This window comes from Rissa tridactyla, chromosome 13, assembly GCF_028500815.1.
Source record: "Rissa tridactyla isolate bRisTri1 chromosome 13, bRisTri1.patW.cur.20221130, whole genome shotgun sequence".
Taxonomy (NCBI): Eukaryota; Metazoa; Chordata; class Aves; order Charadriiformes; family Laridae; genus Rissa; species Rissa tridactyla.
The window spans coordinates 2,294,161-2,311,166 of NC_071478.1; the positions used below are offsets into that span (position 1 = coordinate 2,294,161).

At 49.0% G+C, this 17,006-nt stretch overlaps 1 protein-coding gene across 4 annotated transcripts in view; it reads left to right on the top strand.

The window, feature by feature from the left end:
* TTC28 (tetratricopeptide repeat domain 28) overlaps window positions 1-17,006 on the top strand; it is a 172,505-nt gene that overhangs the window by 111,573 nt on the left and 43,926 nt on the right. For all 4 annotated transcript variants that reach the window (XM_054219393.1, XM_054219394.1, XM_054219395.1 and 1 more), the window contains one exon: window positions 12,611-13,118. In XM_054219393.1, coding sequence (XP_054075368.1) covers window positions 12,611-13,118 — 508 coding nt within the window. The remainder of the gene's footprint in view (window positions 1-12,610; window positions 13,119-17,006) is intronic.

Genomic DNA, 17,006 nt, shown 5'->3' on the forward strand with positions numbered 1-17,006 from the left:
GACTTCCCCCAGGTTCACGCTGCTGCAGCCTGTCCTGTGATGATGCTGGAGGAGGTTCCAGAGCAATCACAGCTTTTCCTCACCGCGGTGCCGGTGCCTGACCTCGCTGCTGGGATGTGAGCAGCTGGCACGTTCTGGCACATGGCTGCGCTGTGCTGTGGCCTTGTGGAGTCAGTGGTGCTGCTCCACTGTCACCCAGCTCCATCGTTGGCAGTTTTCCCCGGAGCAGGCCAAGTCCTTCACGGAGAGTTGCTCTTCCAGCTATGAACAGATTCCTTGGTCCCATTGCAGGGACTGGAGCACCTCCCTGCTGAGGGAAGGCTGAGAGCCCTGGGGCTGTTCAGCTGGAGAAGAGCAGACTGAGAGGGGACATCATCAATGCTCAGCAATATCTAAAGGGTGGGGGTCAGGAGGACGGGGCCAGACTCTTCTCAGTGGTGCCCGGTGGCAGAACAAGGGGCAGCAGGCACAAACTGGAACATGGAAAATTCCATCTCAACATGAGGAAAAACTTCTTCACTGTGAGGGTTCATAACAGTGATCCTTTTCCATTGCATTCAAGTGGCTTTGAGGTGTTTTAAAAATATAATTTCTCATAGGGCCAACTTGGTCTCTTTCTCACTGAAAATCCTGAAGTGACCATCACCTGGTCACTTGCGTCCTCGTTTGTGCTTCATTATCATCAGTCTCGGACGGAGTGGTAAGAATCCAGTTCGGTCATTAACAGCGGGTTGCGGGAGCCCACAGCACTTCCTCTGCCCGTGGCATTCGCGTAGGACTCGGCCGTGTGAAGAGGTGGTCTGTCCCTGGGCTGCCAGACTTCTCCGAAAGGAAAAATCTGAAAATCTTAGGACTGCCGTTATCTTGTTATGTTTGCAAACAGTCTGGAAAATGAGGACAGGATATAAATTCCTCACAAATGAGAACTGGAAGGAGTCTTCAGGCTAAAGTCTTCCCGCTGTCATGGATGAAAACATTGACTTAAGATGTCAGAAACAGGCTGTGGAGGTGAAAGTAGTACTTGCTGCAGTAAGCAACAGAGCTTTGCAGAAAATGAGGAAAGAAGGTATTTGTTTCCCTGCGTTTCTATTTTCTGTCCCTTTTCCTCTTCTGTAGTGAAGCCACTGCTTCAAAATAATTTATTACGCAGTTGTCTGCCAGAAGTGGATTATCTACTGCCTGTAGCAACATGAACAGGAAAGACTAAGAGGAGAATATACCTTATTCCTTATAGCTTTATCACACCTGACTGGGGTTCCAGAAGTAAGGAACAGGCCGAGGTGGGCTTTGCTAATTGATAATCTAGGTTAGTGGTGAATGCAGCCACTGCTGACAGAAGGGCAGGAATGACGAGTCCAGGGTGTGACCGCTGCCACTGTGTTAAACAGCAAATCGCTTTCGCTTCTTGAGCTTTTTCAAGAGAAGAGATTGGAACCAATTTGAGAGTTTTTGTTAAGGAATTAGTGTTTCTTTGTTACTGATACCACAAGAACGTCGACTACAGCCCGTTGCATGAGCACCGTGCCTATGTACTGCAGAGATGGCAGCTTTGCTGGAGTGTCCTTCTGTTGTGTCAAAAAAACCCCGGTATCTTATCAAAAAGGTCAAGCAGGAAGAAGATAAAGGGGTGGCTCTGGTGCATCTGTGTTCATAAACATTTTTAGTGCATGGGTTTATCTCTGGACTCTTGTTTCTCCATTATGCCTTCTGTTTTTCTCTGGGGTTTTTTTAGGAGATCTTTTGAGTCCTGGAGGTACTTTCAAGAAATTGAAACAAGCTGGTTTTTGATTCAGCCTCTGCGTGTGAAACAGCTTTCCAAATCCCATGACACTTTACACAGGATTTACAAACAAGAGAATGGTTGATCAGCCCGCTAACCACTCAAGCAAAAGCCTGCTCCCAGTCTCTGCTCTCCAAAGAGGTGAGAGACCAGCGTCAGTTCCTAGGAACTCAGTGGAAAATTGCCCGCAGAAACCAGAAAGTGGTAAAAAGATCAGGCCCTCGCAGTTCATGGACTGGATACTTGCAGAAAGGAAGGGTCGCATTCCCTTTGAAAGTTGTCTAATCTGAGCCCTTGCGTGAAGCCTAGCATCACAGAGCCTTCTTGCTGATCTCAAGCTGGTTTTAATATGTATTTTTATTATTACTGGGGGGAGGGAAGCTGCCAAGAGTCGTTCGCTGCCCAGTGTGCAGCTTCAGCCCTCGGTCTCCCTCCCAGTACTGTGCCGTCAGGAATGGGTAAGGCCCAGCTGCAGCGCTGGCTGGATTGGCACAAGTTTCCCGACTGGCAGCTGAAGTGGTGGAGGGGCCCAGCAGGATTTCCAGGGATTAACCAGAGGCTGAGCTGAAGGAGGAGGGGAGACTCCACAGGGCACCCCAGCACATCTGCCCGATCATTACTATGTTGAGACTCACTATGGCTTGAGTCTTTTTTTGTTTTATAAGATACATGCCCTTTACACCAAAAGCAGTGTTGTCGTCTTCAGGACTCTGTAGGACCAAAGAGTTTTCTTGCTGTAGCAGGAGATCGGCACTAATACCTTCCCAGCTTTTTGAGGAGGTGTTTGCAGATCCTGGTCCATGTCTTCCAGAATCACTCCTGATGTTGTACTAGACTTGAGGGTGGTCTCATTTATAGAACTGCAACCTCAATACTGGCCACTTGCTTGGAGGACCTGGCTGAGCATTTCGGGGTAGCAGAGGGGTGCTGAGTCCCTCTGCGGAGGGCTGTGGGGGGGGGTGGGGTGTGGAGCAGCCAGTGAGGAGTTAGGTGAGAGTGGGGCGGATTGGTTTTCCAGATTTCCTACAGGACAGAAGGTTTATTTTTACCCCTGCTGCCCTTGAAGTCTCAAGTTCTGCAGGTGTTGTGATTTCAGCTTGATGAGAACTTGTGAGAGATTTGACTCACTCTGCAGAATGTTTTCCTGGACGCTTCTTGCAGCATTGTTCAGTTCACTGAAGTTCAGTCTTTGTCTGGCCCAGATGTTTGGCTCTGTTGTTGGGCGTACGAAGTTACAGACATACGCTTTCCAGTTCATATTGTTGCCATGTATACTTAAAGTTCAAACAGCTGATCTTTGAGGGGCCTCTGGTTAACCACCAGGACTCGGAAATCTACCCTGTGCTGTAAGTACACGTTGAAACCCTCACTGAATAAGCACAGTGCTATCCTTTGCCTCGTTGGCTTCAGCCTCTCGTTGCAGACGGTCCTTGCTTCATTAGGGATCCGGGGCAGACTCCCTCATGCCCCGGAGGAGGCTTGCATTCTTGGAGGAAGGCTGAGTACCAACTGCTTGGAAAACACTTGCCATATGAGCTCCTTTGAGGATTCTGGGTCTTCTAGGGCAGGAGTGCTGCATTACACCTGAGACTGAATTACCTGCGCGGCTGAGGGGATGAGTTCAGTGATGTGAGCAGCCATAGCGCTTGAGCACCAAGGAGTTGGATTTGTGTAAGAAAGCATAAATTCTTTGCCTTTCTCTTTCTGTCTTTAGCAGCTCTTTTTAGAGAAAGTCAGCTTGACTGGATTCATACAGGTTTGTCCGGTTCAAATGTGATAGGATTAAGCAGAACGAAGGGAAATCTGACCAGTGCAGGAAATTTGGGAATGCACTGAAAGGCCATATGCTTTGTTTTGTTTGGACTTGTGACTCAAAAGGGAAATGTAATACTTCCTGAGGATCTCCTTTAAATGTCCCCGCTTGACCTCCCCAGCACACGGCTTTTAGCTGAAGGAAATGCGGTCTTCTGGTTTCACTTACCTCTCACAGTGTCTGCAAACCCCAGCGCTCTGCCGAGGCCTGTACCCCATTGCAGTAAAAGAAATGAAGCAGAAAACTTGTGTAAGAGCTGCGGCTCAGGGAGCAGCGCTCCTTGGGTTTTCAGAAGGCCCACCTCAGCCGAGGCTTCCCTGGATTGAGTTTCCAGGGAAGCGGTATCCAGCTTTATGAGCAAGAGTAACGTTAGGACTGGCACAGGTCAGCACGCTGCTGCAGGGGTTAGAGATTCCTTTGCCTCACAAAGAGCATCTCTGGGTTCTGAGGGATCTGAGCTTGTAACGTGCTGGCTGCTTCTTTCAGGACTGACTTTCACCAGGGCATGAGTCACTCCTCAGTGACACCATCTCAGAGGAGCTTGTGGTTTTAAATGAGGGCTTATTTTCTTACGTCATCACTAAAAATGTCAAGTCAGCCATCCTCCCTGAAGTGTTTTCACAGAGGAGCCTTGTAGACTATGTCCAGAAAGCTACCAAATTTGGGCTATTTGGGATAAAGATATGTGAGCCCCAGGTGATGCTTAGTTTGGTGCTGAGGTCTACTTTGTAGTGTTCCTGGGCTGGTGTGTTTTGCGTGACTTCCTTTTCTTAGCGGAATGAGAATTCAGTGCTGCAGAGCCCACCACAGAAAAGAAGCACGTTCTCCTGGGTACCAGCCTTTGCTCAGCGAGCGGTGGTGAACATCAACAGCTTTTTCAGTATGAGCGACAAGCAGTTTTAAGAAATGGGTACCGGTTTGGAGAAGTTGCTGCTTCTGCTTTCCAGCAAACCCCTGCTAACTTGGTCAAAAATATTTGCAGTTCTGTTAAGGCAGTAACTCAGGTTTGGTTTTACAAGTTTTCTAGGCAGAACTGGACACCTCGCTCCTAAATGATACTGGAGATTGACTAAATGGATTTTCTGCTGGAGTGGCGTGATTTTGATCTCTAAATGAGTCAGTGTTCCTTTTGAAGCCTTTGGTTTCAGGAAGATAACTGACTATGAATAACCTGACAGTTGCCATGGTGCTGTTCAGATTTGCCTGGATTCACATAATTTGCGTGATTCTTTTGCCATGAAACAGGAAGAATGATTAGTCCTCTAGAACATCGTTATTTCCCTGAACAAGTAAGGAAAGAGAGAGCTGGGAGCGGATTGTAAGCACAACCCATGGCAGCTTCTCTCATGAGTGGCAAATCCTTGAGACCTGCAGAGCTGTGGGTTTAATCCATTCATCAAGAGGGGACTGGAACTGTCTCTTCCTGCTGTGTATTTTGAGTTTTTCTATTGTGTCGTTAATTCCTGGTTATTCCCTTTCAGTTAGCAGTTAGTTACAGAGTTCCTTCCAGACAGTCAGATAGCAGTGCCTCTGCCCCACGGCTTTGGCTTCTTTGCGTTTGCTTTTTGGTAGCTTCTATGTAAAAGACTGAGACCTACAAATAAATTGGCTTTGACAGGGATATTGATTCCAGTGTATTCTTCTTCCCCAGGAAATAATTACCTAAAAGCAAATCCTTTCCTTCTTTCTGCATACAGATAACATACAGGAGGAGAATATTGCCTGCTGCTTCTTTTCTTATTTTCAAAAGCGTGCCACACAAAGGAAGGCGCTGGATGTGGTACCGGCACATCAGCCTGGCCTTTGAGGGAGGAGGGAAGGGCAGCTTTGCGTGTTGATGGGGCACCTGCTGTATTTGAGTGTGAGACTTGCATTAGTGCATAAATCAGTAGATCTCCAAGCCGGATTGTGGAATACCGATGGATTCTGAGGAAATGATAAAGGGGCTTAATAGAAGTGGAGGTAGAGTGCAATTTACAGCCACTGGATCATTTTGGTAGATCCTGAAAGTATTAATCTCCTGTTATGCTGCTGTCCTGCCTGTGTGCGTGGCAGTTACACAGTCCATACCTGTAGAACAAATGGAGCTTAGCATTTAAGCTCTTTCGGTATGTTACGCAGTGTTGCAGTACTGTAAGCTAACCTCTGCGCTTCCCACACAGAGAAGTTACGCTGGTGTAAGATACGGTGAGATTTTACTCTTTATGGTGAAGCCAGCAGAACTCATCCTGTTAATGCTTTCAGATTTAAGTATTTTGGTGTCTGTGTGTGTGTGTGTGTTCAGAAACAATCTGTTGAGGCTGCCTTCCCCTCACCACCCCCAAAATACACTCAATGAACCAGGAAAGCTTTGCTTGCATTCAAGAGCGAGAGCATGCGTATGAGGTGGGATGCTGACGGTCCTGAGTACAGATGTTATGAATATGCATGGCTGATCTTTTGGATACAGCTCCACTGCACCGTGTAGGATCAGGCACTGCTGTTACCCCATGCCCAGAGGGAGAATGGAAGTGGAGAGAAACAGCATGCAAGAGAGTGCTGCAGTCTGGCTTCTGAATTTCCCAAATGCTTAGTCCATGCCACTTATTTCCCCACCTTGGCTGTAAAAGCTCGATCTCTGATCAAACCCAGTTGGTGTCTGGGGATTAAGGCTACCTTATAGTGAGATACCAGGCAGAGCGTTTTCACCTTGCCCATTTTAGAATAATTATGCGGTGTTCTCATTTGCGGAGGCCGTGCAATCAGTTAAAGAATTGTTTAAACGTAACATAATTGGGAAATGAGCATTGTCTGACAATGGTGAAATACCTAAGAAACACATCTCTCCAAGTCACCAGGTCTCTATTAGTTGTCATTCTGTGATGCACATCTGCTTAACATCAGACTCTTTACCTTATTCAGCTGAAAAACCTAAGCTGGCTGTTGCTCCCAAGAAAAAGAGAGCAATTAGAAACCTTTTTCAGAACTCCCTTCTGTGCCTCAGCTCAGTGGCAGAAGAATCTGCTTTCTATTAGAGTGATAAATTGCATAATTGGAGGTGTAAGCAACCCCCACCGTAAAATTTGTCTTTGTCAGATATATAAAGCATTGATTTTCTTTGTTTGCTGGTGCAAACCCCCACTGGTATGAAGCTGTAGTCTCCCATCACCCTGCTACCAAGCAGAGGTTCGTGCTAGCACAGCTGGAGTCTGCTTCACGTGTGTCAACCTTGTTCTCCCACCGCGGCGTTTTGACTCTTCTGCCAGTGCCCGTGGGAATGCCCCTTCCCTGCTGGCCCGGTGTGTCAGCCACTTAGAGTTCCCGGTGGATCCTATTATGCAGAGGATTTTATTAAGTATACAGTGATGAATTTATCTGCTGGAATCCTATTACTAACCCCCTGAAGCGAGTCATTGGTGTCCCCAGCAGATGTAATCACCAAATTGTTCCTAAACACTGCTTTAATGTCAAGCTCCACAGCCTTTCCACTGATTGCCCCCACGAGCACGTGGAGTATGGATATCCTGCTGGAGAGGAGATGCTGCACGCAACCAGCCCCGGGGAAGCCAGAAGTGCCATAGGCTCCACTCATGCAGACGCCAAGATGATCGCGAAGTGCTTCTCTGGGAGCACTCGGTTCACAGTGGAAGCTGCTGCAGAACAAAAGGCGTGGGGAGCGTTGGTGTGAAGGCCACGTCAGAGGGGAGAGGTGGCCCTCCTGCCCTGGTCTGCGGGAGCAACAGCCCAGCCTCTGGAAACAGCACCGTCTTTCTAATCCAGTCGGGCTGTTTCTTCTCAGCCCTTTATCCTTCACTTTCCATTTCTCTTTTTGTCTCCTTCTACTTATTTTTCTTTTCTGCTTCTCTTGTCCCCCTCCCACATCCTGGTTTGGACGGTTCAGCCATGGGCACTCAGATGTGTGCCAAGTCTTTCTGCATGCCCTGAGAATGGTTGCCAAGCTCTTACCCTTCATTCCAGGTCTTTACTGGGAGCCTGGAAGTGCTGTTGGGCAAAGGGATTGGGAGCCCTGAGAATTAAATGTTTCCAGCCACACAAATTTCATTTCCTGTGATCTGTTTCCCAGTCTAGGAGATCTCCTACAGATTTCTTCCCATGTACAGTATGAGCAGTCTCTGCATCTGTCAAGTTTCTCTTGTGCACGGAAAGTCTGAGATCTGCTGCTTTCCATTTCTGCCTTTTTTCCCTAGCCGAAGCCCATTAACATCATCTGAGTCTGTCTAGATGGCTCTTTGCCATAGCTCATCTTATTCAGCAATCTGCACGCATAAATGTCCACGTTTTGGTTTTTTTTAGCAGCCCCAGGAGACACCAGTTTTCACTGACTCCTTGTTTTCCAGAAAGACGATTCCATTCTCTTCCCAGTTATATCAGAAGTGCTGCTGCTGCTCGTGGCCTGTCTTCCACGATTAATTAAGGCTGTGGAATCAGTTGTGCTGATTACGTTGTGCTGGATTTTAGCTTTGCCCAGAATGGCCAACTGGTTTGTTCCGAGCAGCAGCGAGCGTGTTGTTCACCAGCAAGACAAAGGGAGCTCCAACGCACCTTGAAGCCCGTCATGGGCCCCGTGCAGTATTTTGGTCTGGGCTTCTGCAAGATGTCTATGCGTATTTTTTTTCCCCCTTTTTTTCCTGGTGAGATTGCAAATGACTCAATACCGTGCATATATTCGTCTTCATGAAGATTTGTGTAAATTGATTGAAATTCAGAGCAAAATTTTCATGTTGATTTTGCAGCAGACCTTACAGCAGCCTTCCAATACCTAAAGGGACTCCAGGAGAGATGGGGAGGGACTCTGGAGCAGGGAGGGGAGCCATGGGACAAGAGGCAATGGTTTGAAACTGGAAGAGGGGAGATTTAGATGAGATCTCAGGAAGAAATTTTTTGCTGTGAGGGCGGTGAGCCCCTGGCCCAGGTTGCCCAGAGAAGCTGTGGCTGCCCCATCCCTGGAGGGGTTCAAGGCCAGGTTGGACGGGGCTTGGAGCAACCTGGCCTGGTGGGAGGTGTCCCTGCCCAGGGCAGGGGGTGCCACTGGGTGGCCTTTAAGCTCCCTTCCAACCCAAACCATTCTATGAAAACAAGCCCCGCTCAGGCCCTCTTGTAGGTAGAGCCTTTCCTCACTGGTGTTCTGCCCGCGCCTGTCCTCCAGGAGCGAGGAGCTGTGTCCCCCTTGGCAGGTCCACGTCCCTTCCTGTGCCGTTGCTGTCCTGTTGGGTGCCTGTCCTGTGGCTGCCGGCTGGGTGCCAGGTCTGGGTGGTGACATGGAGTTTTACCGCAGGAGGAAGAGTGAAGTGAAGGCGGCAGTGCTCTGCAGGGTGTCCTGCAGAGGGAGTTTTTGGAGTGAATATGGCTTTGGGCCCTGATACTCTGAGCCAAGTGCCTGCGCTTCTGCAGAGGCTGTAAATCATTTATTTCTGCAGGGTTTAGCTGGTTTTCACACCACCTGGGAGGTGTTTCTCCAACAGCAAGCGCCGCAAGCCCAAGAAACCATTTGATCCCGTGGCAACATGTTCAGTAGCTTTGTCCCCAGCCTGTCCCTATGTCTCTGAAGAGTTGCTGCTAGCTGCTCCCCTCTCTGGTCTGTGGTAATTACAGCAGCAAAAGCGACTTATTTCTAGTTCATTATAGCATGTATTGGCAGCGTGAAATCGAGTGCTGCTCTCGCCATCTGTGGGGCTGAGCCCCGGGCTTTCCCGTCCCGCTGCCATGTGGAGCGGGACCGCAGCCTCGCAGGGACACAGCGGGGCTTCCTCACGGCGGCTGCGCCTCTGCCATGGCTCTTCTTGCATTGTCCCTTGCCTTGAGTGAAGTTCATCTGCAACACTAAGTGGAAAAAAATAAAGACATTTTGAATTCTGGCAGTTCTTCCATTATAATTAAGGTGCCTGAAAGGATGCCTCAGGGAGAACAAATGCAGCTTGGCTATTTACGGAGCTGGCTATGGGAGAGCTTCCTTATAACCTCTATCTTATGACCTATAAATTGTGTTTAATAGCTAATCTGTCACCTCAGGTTCTTATATCAGAAAAGATGGTTTCCCTATTAATTTGAATTAGCACAGCATACTTACAGTTTCTCAGTGTGGAAACATTACTCTGTTAATGCTGCTGATCACAAAAATAATTTATGACCTGTGCGCTCTGCTTCTTGTTCTGGCCCATAGATCTTCCTGACTTAGCATTACTCTTCCAATCCTGATATAATTTTAGTAAAAATAATCTTTAGGAAGGTTTCTCCTGCTACTGTTTTTGGAAGTCACGAAAGGCTCATTTCTTCAGCGGTGCAATTTCAATAGCAAGATGTGGTTCCAGTTGAGAGGCACTGATCCAGCTCTTCTCCTGTGGAAGAGATTTTCCGATCCTCTTTTTCTTAATATCTGATCTCTAGATAGTGTGGCCAGGAAGAGGTTAATCGTTTGCCTTGGAGAAAGGAATTAAAATCCTGCATCTGGGGCATAGCCAGTCTGCAGCTGGGAGCCACGCAGGAATACAGCAGTTTGTCAAGGCAGGGCGAGCGTGCGGAGGGAATGCCCAGGGTGAGGGCCAGCTCTCTAGCTCCAGGAGCTCCTGGGAGCAGACGCATGACTTTGCAGAGAAAAGGTGGTGGGGCTTCCTGGTCTGGTGCTGGGTGGGTTGGAGAGGTTCATGGTGGCCACTCTGGGCACTGATGGGGAGCCACCACCATCCCATAGCTACTCCAGCTGCTTAATTTAAGTGTTTTCCTTCCACCCTTGATACCAGAGTGTGTTTCTGTGCACTTGTAGTGTGGAAGAGGCAGCCGCTTAGAACAGTTAAAAGAGGTGGGCTTCAATCTGCAAATTCTTAGGTGAATTTAACTCCAGAGCTCCTGCTTGCTGTCTGAACCGTGCTGCGACATTGGAGTCTGAGTCGTGTCTCATGGATGCAGAGCAAGAAGCTCACTTTTTACAGCTCATCTTGTGCTCCCTGGGGATTAGTCTGGCTTGTTTATCAGTGGTATCGCACTGAAGCCTTTCTCCAGCTCATGGTGTTCAAATCGGAGATAGCTGGTTGGCATGTCCTGTGAGGTGCTTTCAGCTGCACGTCTTGAACTTACCGTATGGAATCCCATTTCGTGGGAGAGCTCTTGGTGTTGTGCCTAGGGATAATTGCACCCAGGATGGTAAAGCGTGCTTGCTCCTTAAACAAAGAGCTCCAGCATTGGCTGCATTAGGCCATCCAAATCATAGCAAGAGGGGAGTTGCAAAATAGACGTATGGCACACAGCTGGTTCCATGGTTGAGCTCAGAAGGCAAGAGCAGAAGGAGCGTGCCTTCCTTCCTGACGGTGGAACAACTGAGGGGGCCTCACCTACTTGCAGCCTGGTGGTGTGGTTGAGCTGCTTTTCTCCCCCTCCCACCACTCAGTGCAAAGATCTTACCTGTTTTGGAACTAGGAAATTTGAACAGGGCATTGGGGAGCTCGGAATCTGCTGCATGAACAGTAAAACAAGGCCAAGGATGCACTGGGAGTGCACAGCCAAGGACAAGAAAAGGGTGAGGCTGCCTCTTCAATGGTAGCAGGGGGTTACGCCATTTCGGATAGCAAGGACAAGTGTCCTGGGATCCTGTGTCACCATCTCGGGTGGAAGGGTGGACTGGATCTTTCCTGAGCTAGGGTGCTAGGGAGGGGTGAGACCGGTCTCTGTGCGGTCACTCTCCCTGACTGCTCCTTTCTCGAGGGTTGGAAACGATGGCTCTTGTGGAACTGGGTCACAGCAGCAGCTGGGTATCAGAGGAAATGCGCATGCAGGGACCATGGAGGACTCGGGGTCAGAGCTTTGGCGTGAACAGCCCTGCTGAGGCAGCAGATGTGCAGGAGGAACGCATCCGTGTTCCTGGCTCCTTGCCCTGCTCTCCGGCTGCGATGCTCTGGCTCTGCCAGGTGGAGGGAAGGCCTGTGTCCTGGTAGATGCAGTGGGCAAAAGAATCTGATTCTCAGATAATTTGTCTTGTTAAGTACAGCTGTTTCTCAGTGGTAAGAACTCAGGTTTTCAAATGGCTATATTTATTTAAGATGACCCCAGGGGCCAGAGGCTCCATCTGCTGAAATGCTGTTGTCTTTGCTGTGGTCCCAGGGTGGTTTGGGGCTCAGTAACAAACGATGTTGTGCTAGAAGGACCCTGATCTGCACAGTAAGAACTGCGCTCTGCGGAGCGTGGTGTGAGTGACCAGGCAGAAGTACGTGAAGGTGTTGGTGACTGCACACTGGCCTACTGGTATCGCAAGATAAGCAGCAGAGGCATCTCCCTTCTCCCAGCTAAGTGCTGGCTGCAAGTGTGTAATTTTTCCAAGAGCAGGTATTCGATGGATGTCTAGCGTGGGAAGAAGAGACTGATGGTGGCTCACCCTGTAGCATGGTTGGTTATGTCAAGCTACGCGTTCTGCTCCTGGTCTCTGACAGTGCTTTGGCATCAGCCTGCAGGGTCTCGGGAATCTGTTGCTTTGACCTGAGCTTACTGGGTGAGGGTGGAACAGAGCGAGTGCTCGTTTGCAACCTTCTCTGCAGGCGAATATCATTATTTATCTGCTTTGTTAAGAGCCGTCACACACAGGATTGTTTGCTGTATTAGCAGGATTTGGTGTAGACATTAAAGTAGTCGTGAGAGGTGACCTGAGCTGTGGCTACGGGGGAAGTGCTGCTCTGTGGGACAGCTCAGGCTGCTCCTGGAGCGCAGTTTTCTGCAGCGATCACTTTCTGTGTTTGCCCAGTGGTCTCTGCATCTTTGCAGTGCTGTCCTTCCCCTCCACCAGGTACACACACACTATACGCTTCCGAGAAAGAGGTAATCCTAGCCTTGTTCTCCTGAGTCAACCCTATTCCTCCTGCCTCCGCCTGAGCTGCCCTGAGGGGTGTAGAAGAACTGCAGAGAGCAGGATTTCTAACTGGTAGTCACATTCTTTCTCCAGAGTGGCCTTGTGTGGCTTTAATTTCTAGGACTGGGGCCATCTGACTTGTTTCCGTGAATACTTGTACTTACTTTTTCTCTTCTTATCCCTGCAGGCAGCGTCCTCAGCACTGAGCAGTCTGGGCCACGTGTACACAGCCATTGGGGACTACCCAAACGCTCTGGCGAGCCACAAGCAGTGCGTCCTCCTTGCAAAGCAGTCCAAAGATGAGCTCTCTGAGGCACGGGAGCTGGGCAACATGGGAGCAGTGTACATTGCAATGGGGGATTTTGAAAATGCGGTGCAGTGCCACGAACAGCATCTTAAGATCGCCAAGGAGCTGGGGAACAAGCGGGAGGAAGCTCGAGCCTACAGCAACCTAGGCAGTGCTTACCACTACCGGAGAAACTTCGACAAAGCCATGTCCTACCACAACTACGTGTTGGAGTTGGCCCAGGAGCTGGCTGAGAAGGCCATTGAGATGCGAGCTTATGCTGGCTTGGGCCATGCAGCCAGATGTATGCAGGACCTGGAAAGGGCTAAGCAGTACCATGAAGAACAGTTGCACATCGCTGAGAGCCTGCAGGACCGAGCTGCTGAAGGCAGAGCCTCCTCCAATCTAGGTAAGGACATGGAGCCCTGACATGGAGCAGAATTTGCCAGGGAATGCCGTGACTATCAGAGCTGCTGCCAGGATGCAGGCAGTTTGCTGTGTGCCGTCGTCTCAGTTACCCCAGTTTCACCAGACCGTCTTCATGAATTAAACAGGCACTTGGCAGGTTGTGTGCCAGTGTAACGTAATGTGCCCCATGTTCAATTATTAATTTGCGCAGAAGGGCACCCGAAAGCAAAAGCTCACGGCAGAAGGGAAATGAACTGGTAAAGTGCATTTGAAGAGCTACTCAGGTGTCGGAAATAAATGTTAAGTCTTGCACTAAGGCAAGAAGCGACGTGGTTTATTACCTGGCCTTTTCTTTGGGAGCTTCTCAGCAGGATATGGCAATGTATTGCTGCCTTGTAAGTTGGGAGACACATGAGTGAAATCCTCACTAAGTTTGTTTTCAGAATGTATCCATTAAAATAACAGAGTGTAGGAGTCTCGTGTTCTTCGAAGGAGAGACACTGGCATCCTGCTGGCAGGCGGGGAAGGCCTGAATTACATCAAAGCGAAGTCCATTCCTGCTTCTTCCTCACAGCAACAGATGTGGAAGCGACCAAAGATGCTTTTCCATCTCTGCCGTGGGACGCGGCGCTTTGTGCTGCTGGTGTTCCAGCTGTGGCTGGGGATGTGCTCTCAGCTGGCTGGGAGTGGCGGAACAGGGCTGTTGCTGGTATAACAAAATCTGTGTCTGCTGGCAGCCCCTGAATCTCAGCTCTTGCAGGCTGCCCCACGCTGTAAATTAGCTTCTGTTTCTGCTCGGCAGTTGGCACTTGGTTCATTTGTAGATGCTAATTGTACTCTGATGTTATCAACAGCAGGTAATTGAAAAGGGCTTGATGAATTACTTAATTTCTCTTAATAGCTGAGTCTTCAGGAGCTGAATGAAGAAGATAAGGTGAACTGGAGGAAACAAAACTGTCCTAGCTTCCCAAATAGTGTTGCGAATTTCCTCCTTTACACCAATTAGGGCAAATGTGTGAGGCAAAAGCACTTGGGGCTGCTTAGCGTTAGAGAGCAATGAGCATTGATAACATTTCTGTTCGTGTGACAGGGCACCCAAGGGGCGAGAGGGCTGGGGGTGCAAAGCCTTGCATCTGGCTGCTTCTGACATCAGTAAGGGCTTTTGCAGAGAAGAGCAGCAGATGCATCTAGCAAAGCACAAATCGTGTCCCCCACCCCTGCTGCCAGCGTGGGGATGGTCCTGGGGAGCAGCAGAGATGTGAGGGATCCACTGGGCTGGGACAGGGGTGGAGGGGCCCAGGGGGAGGAACGGGACCGTGGATTGTCCAGGCAGGGGGCCGGTGAGGTGTAAGCTCTGGGTGGTTGGCGGGGGCGATGGAGATGACGTCCTCGGCTGTGCTTGGGCAGCACACTGGCTTCCCAGCTCATGTCAGGACTGAGGGAAAGTTCCTGTTGCTGTGAAGCTGAACTTAACGTGTTTGGTCTATCCAGTGGAAGTCAACCAGAGGGTGTGCAGGCTGTTCCGATGGTGGAGTTACTGGGAGACGTCATGGCTATCTTCAGCCGTCAGTGCCTATAAAATGAGGGTGGAGGTGCTCTGAGCAGCACCCTCCGAAGCACTTGCTCCTTTCTGGAGAATTGCCTCCATTCTTCCTGAGGAAATGCAGTCTGGGGAAATGGATTCTGTCACTTGGTTTTGCTTTTCTTCCCTACATCGGCATGGTGATGAGCCATCTTGGATTTTCCTTATTGCCTCCTCCTGTTTTTGTGAGCCCTTTGCCACTGGGGAGACCACAGCTCTTTTGCTAGAAGAAAGAGCTTAGTTCAGGTTCTGTACTGTTTCTTCTAATGGCCTGTATGTGACATGTAGTCTGTGTCTGTGCTGCTCAGCATCATAAAAAAGAACCCAACAGACTGATACAGAGATGTTGAGACGAGACAGGGTTAGCAGTTGGCTGCAAGGGCTGGTGCTCGCTGCAGTTGCTTTGCCTCATCCCGGAATGAAACAAGCGCTGGTGCAAAGGGAAGCAGCTTGCTCCTCTTCCTCAGCCTTCGTGGTACTCGCTTGCAGTTCAGATTCTCTCACCGTTTTGCTGGCTCAAAATCAGTCAGGTTGGGACTAGAAATTTCAGCTTAATATCATTATTAATCTTACAGCAGCTTTGAATTTAATTATGCTTTCAGCATGTAATTCCAGAAATGTTTGTAAAAAAAAAAAAAAGGAGTTTCAGTGCAGCAGAGAATGTTTTTCTTGTGTTGGATTGGATATAAGCCTAAATATAACTTGCAGTTGGTATGCTGACTCAGCCACTCTACACTTTGTATTAGGATAGTTTTCCTAGCTTCTGAGTGCAGGATCTCACGTTTCAGCTGTTATTTGGCTATATTTTTATGTCTTCTCTGTCAGAGTTAAGTTATACTGGAGAAAGAGAACATACAGTTCTTGTTGAGAAAGTCTATTACTGTTGTTTAAAATGCATCCAGTACCAATTAAAAAGTCAAGTCTTAATTGTCTCTTTCATCTAATCCACATGCAAAACAAAACCTCATCAAAATAACCGTGCTGACAGGCAAAAAAAATGTATCTAAATGTGTGTTTCCAAGCCAGGATGTTAGAGTTGGCCTCTTTGCTGAAGCAACAGAAATCTTCTGTTTGCATTTCACTGATTTAGATGGAAAGCTCTCTTAAGTGTACTAGCTAATGCTGAGCGAGACGGGCACGGAATGTAACATAGCCCAGCTGCTGTAGTGCTCTGCGGGGAGATATAACGCGCTCTGCGACTCAGTAAGCAGAAGGTAATGGACTGAGGGCCAGTCACAAGTTATCAGGCCCTTCACAACAAGGAGATGTGGAGTTTAACCAGAAGTCTCAGATTGTCAGCCTTTGCAAAGCAGATGGTGTTTCCAAATGCCAAGGCTCCATGTAGAGAGCTGGCTTTTCAGCCTCTGCAGCTCTTAAGTGTTCCCATTGCGATGGAGAGAGAGGACGCTTCAGATTATTAATAAAACACAGTTTAAAGTCTCTCCCTTGGTGGTTGGCATCTCTTTGCAGTTACAGAACTTCTACGTGTGTCTTCGTGTGCTTGGCGTGTTGTCCAAAGGTGCCAGATATTTTCTCTTGCGGCGTTTTTGCAGTTGGGGTCAGAAAACGGTGGTTACGTTTGGCCATCTCTTCCCAATTGCCAAAGGACGAGCTGACTCGCCCATGACCCCTTTCCCTCATCTCTCACTGCTCACAGGCACGCTCCTCCAGCCAGCTGCATTGCAGCAGGGCACGCGTCAGACGGTGGATGCTGTTAGCCTCCGTCCGCACCGAGGATGGGACGGGGTTCTTCCAGCACATGGGTGAGCTTCAGAGCCACTTGTGCTCTGTTTCTACTTTCAGCGTGTTCCTATTTCATTTTGAAAGAGCAGGTTCAGTCAAGAGCGATGTTACCTGGCTCTAAGCTGGAGGCTTAAAAACTTAGGGGTTTGTTCTGCCCTGGTTAGTGCTGGTGGGAGACTGAGTCCCCCCCACCTCTGCTGTAACCTCCTGACGGGCTCCAGCACAGGAGCTGCAAAGACTGCTCCAAAGTTAGTCTGACACCTTCTCTCCCACCTTATGGCTTTGTTGCCTGAATTGGAAAAATCAGTGATTTACATAGGCAGAATGTAACTTTTATGATGTTTTTGCTGATGTCTTGTACAGGTTTCTACCCAGTTCTAACTGTGTTCATCATTAAGGAAAGAAAGCTTGTGAATTACTGTAATTGGTGCCAGTTTTGGTGCTTTACACGATACGAGGCAGTAAAGGCTGTCTGTCTCCCCTCGTGTCTGCTGGGTTCTTGTCTCGGGCCTGTTCTGCTCTGTCCTTTGCATGCTGTTCCAGAATGCAGTTTAGCTGCCTGAC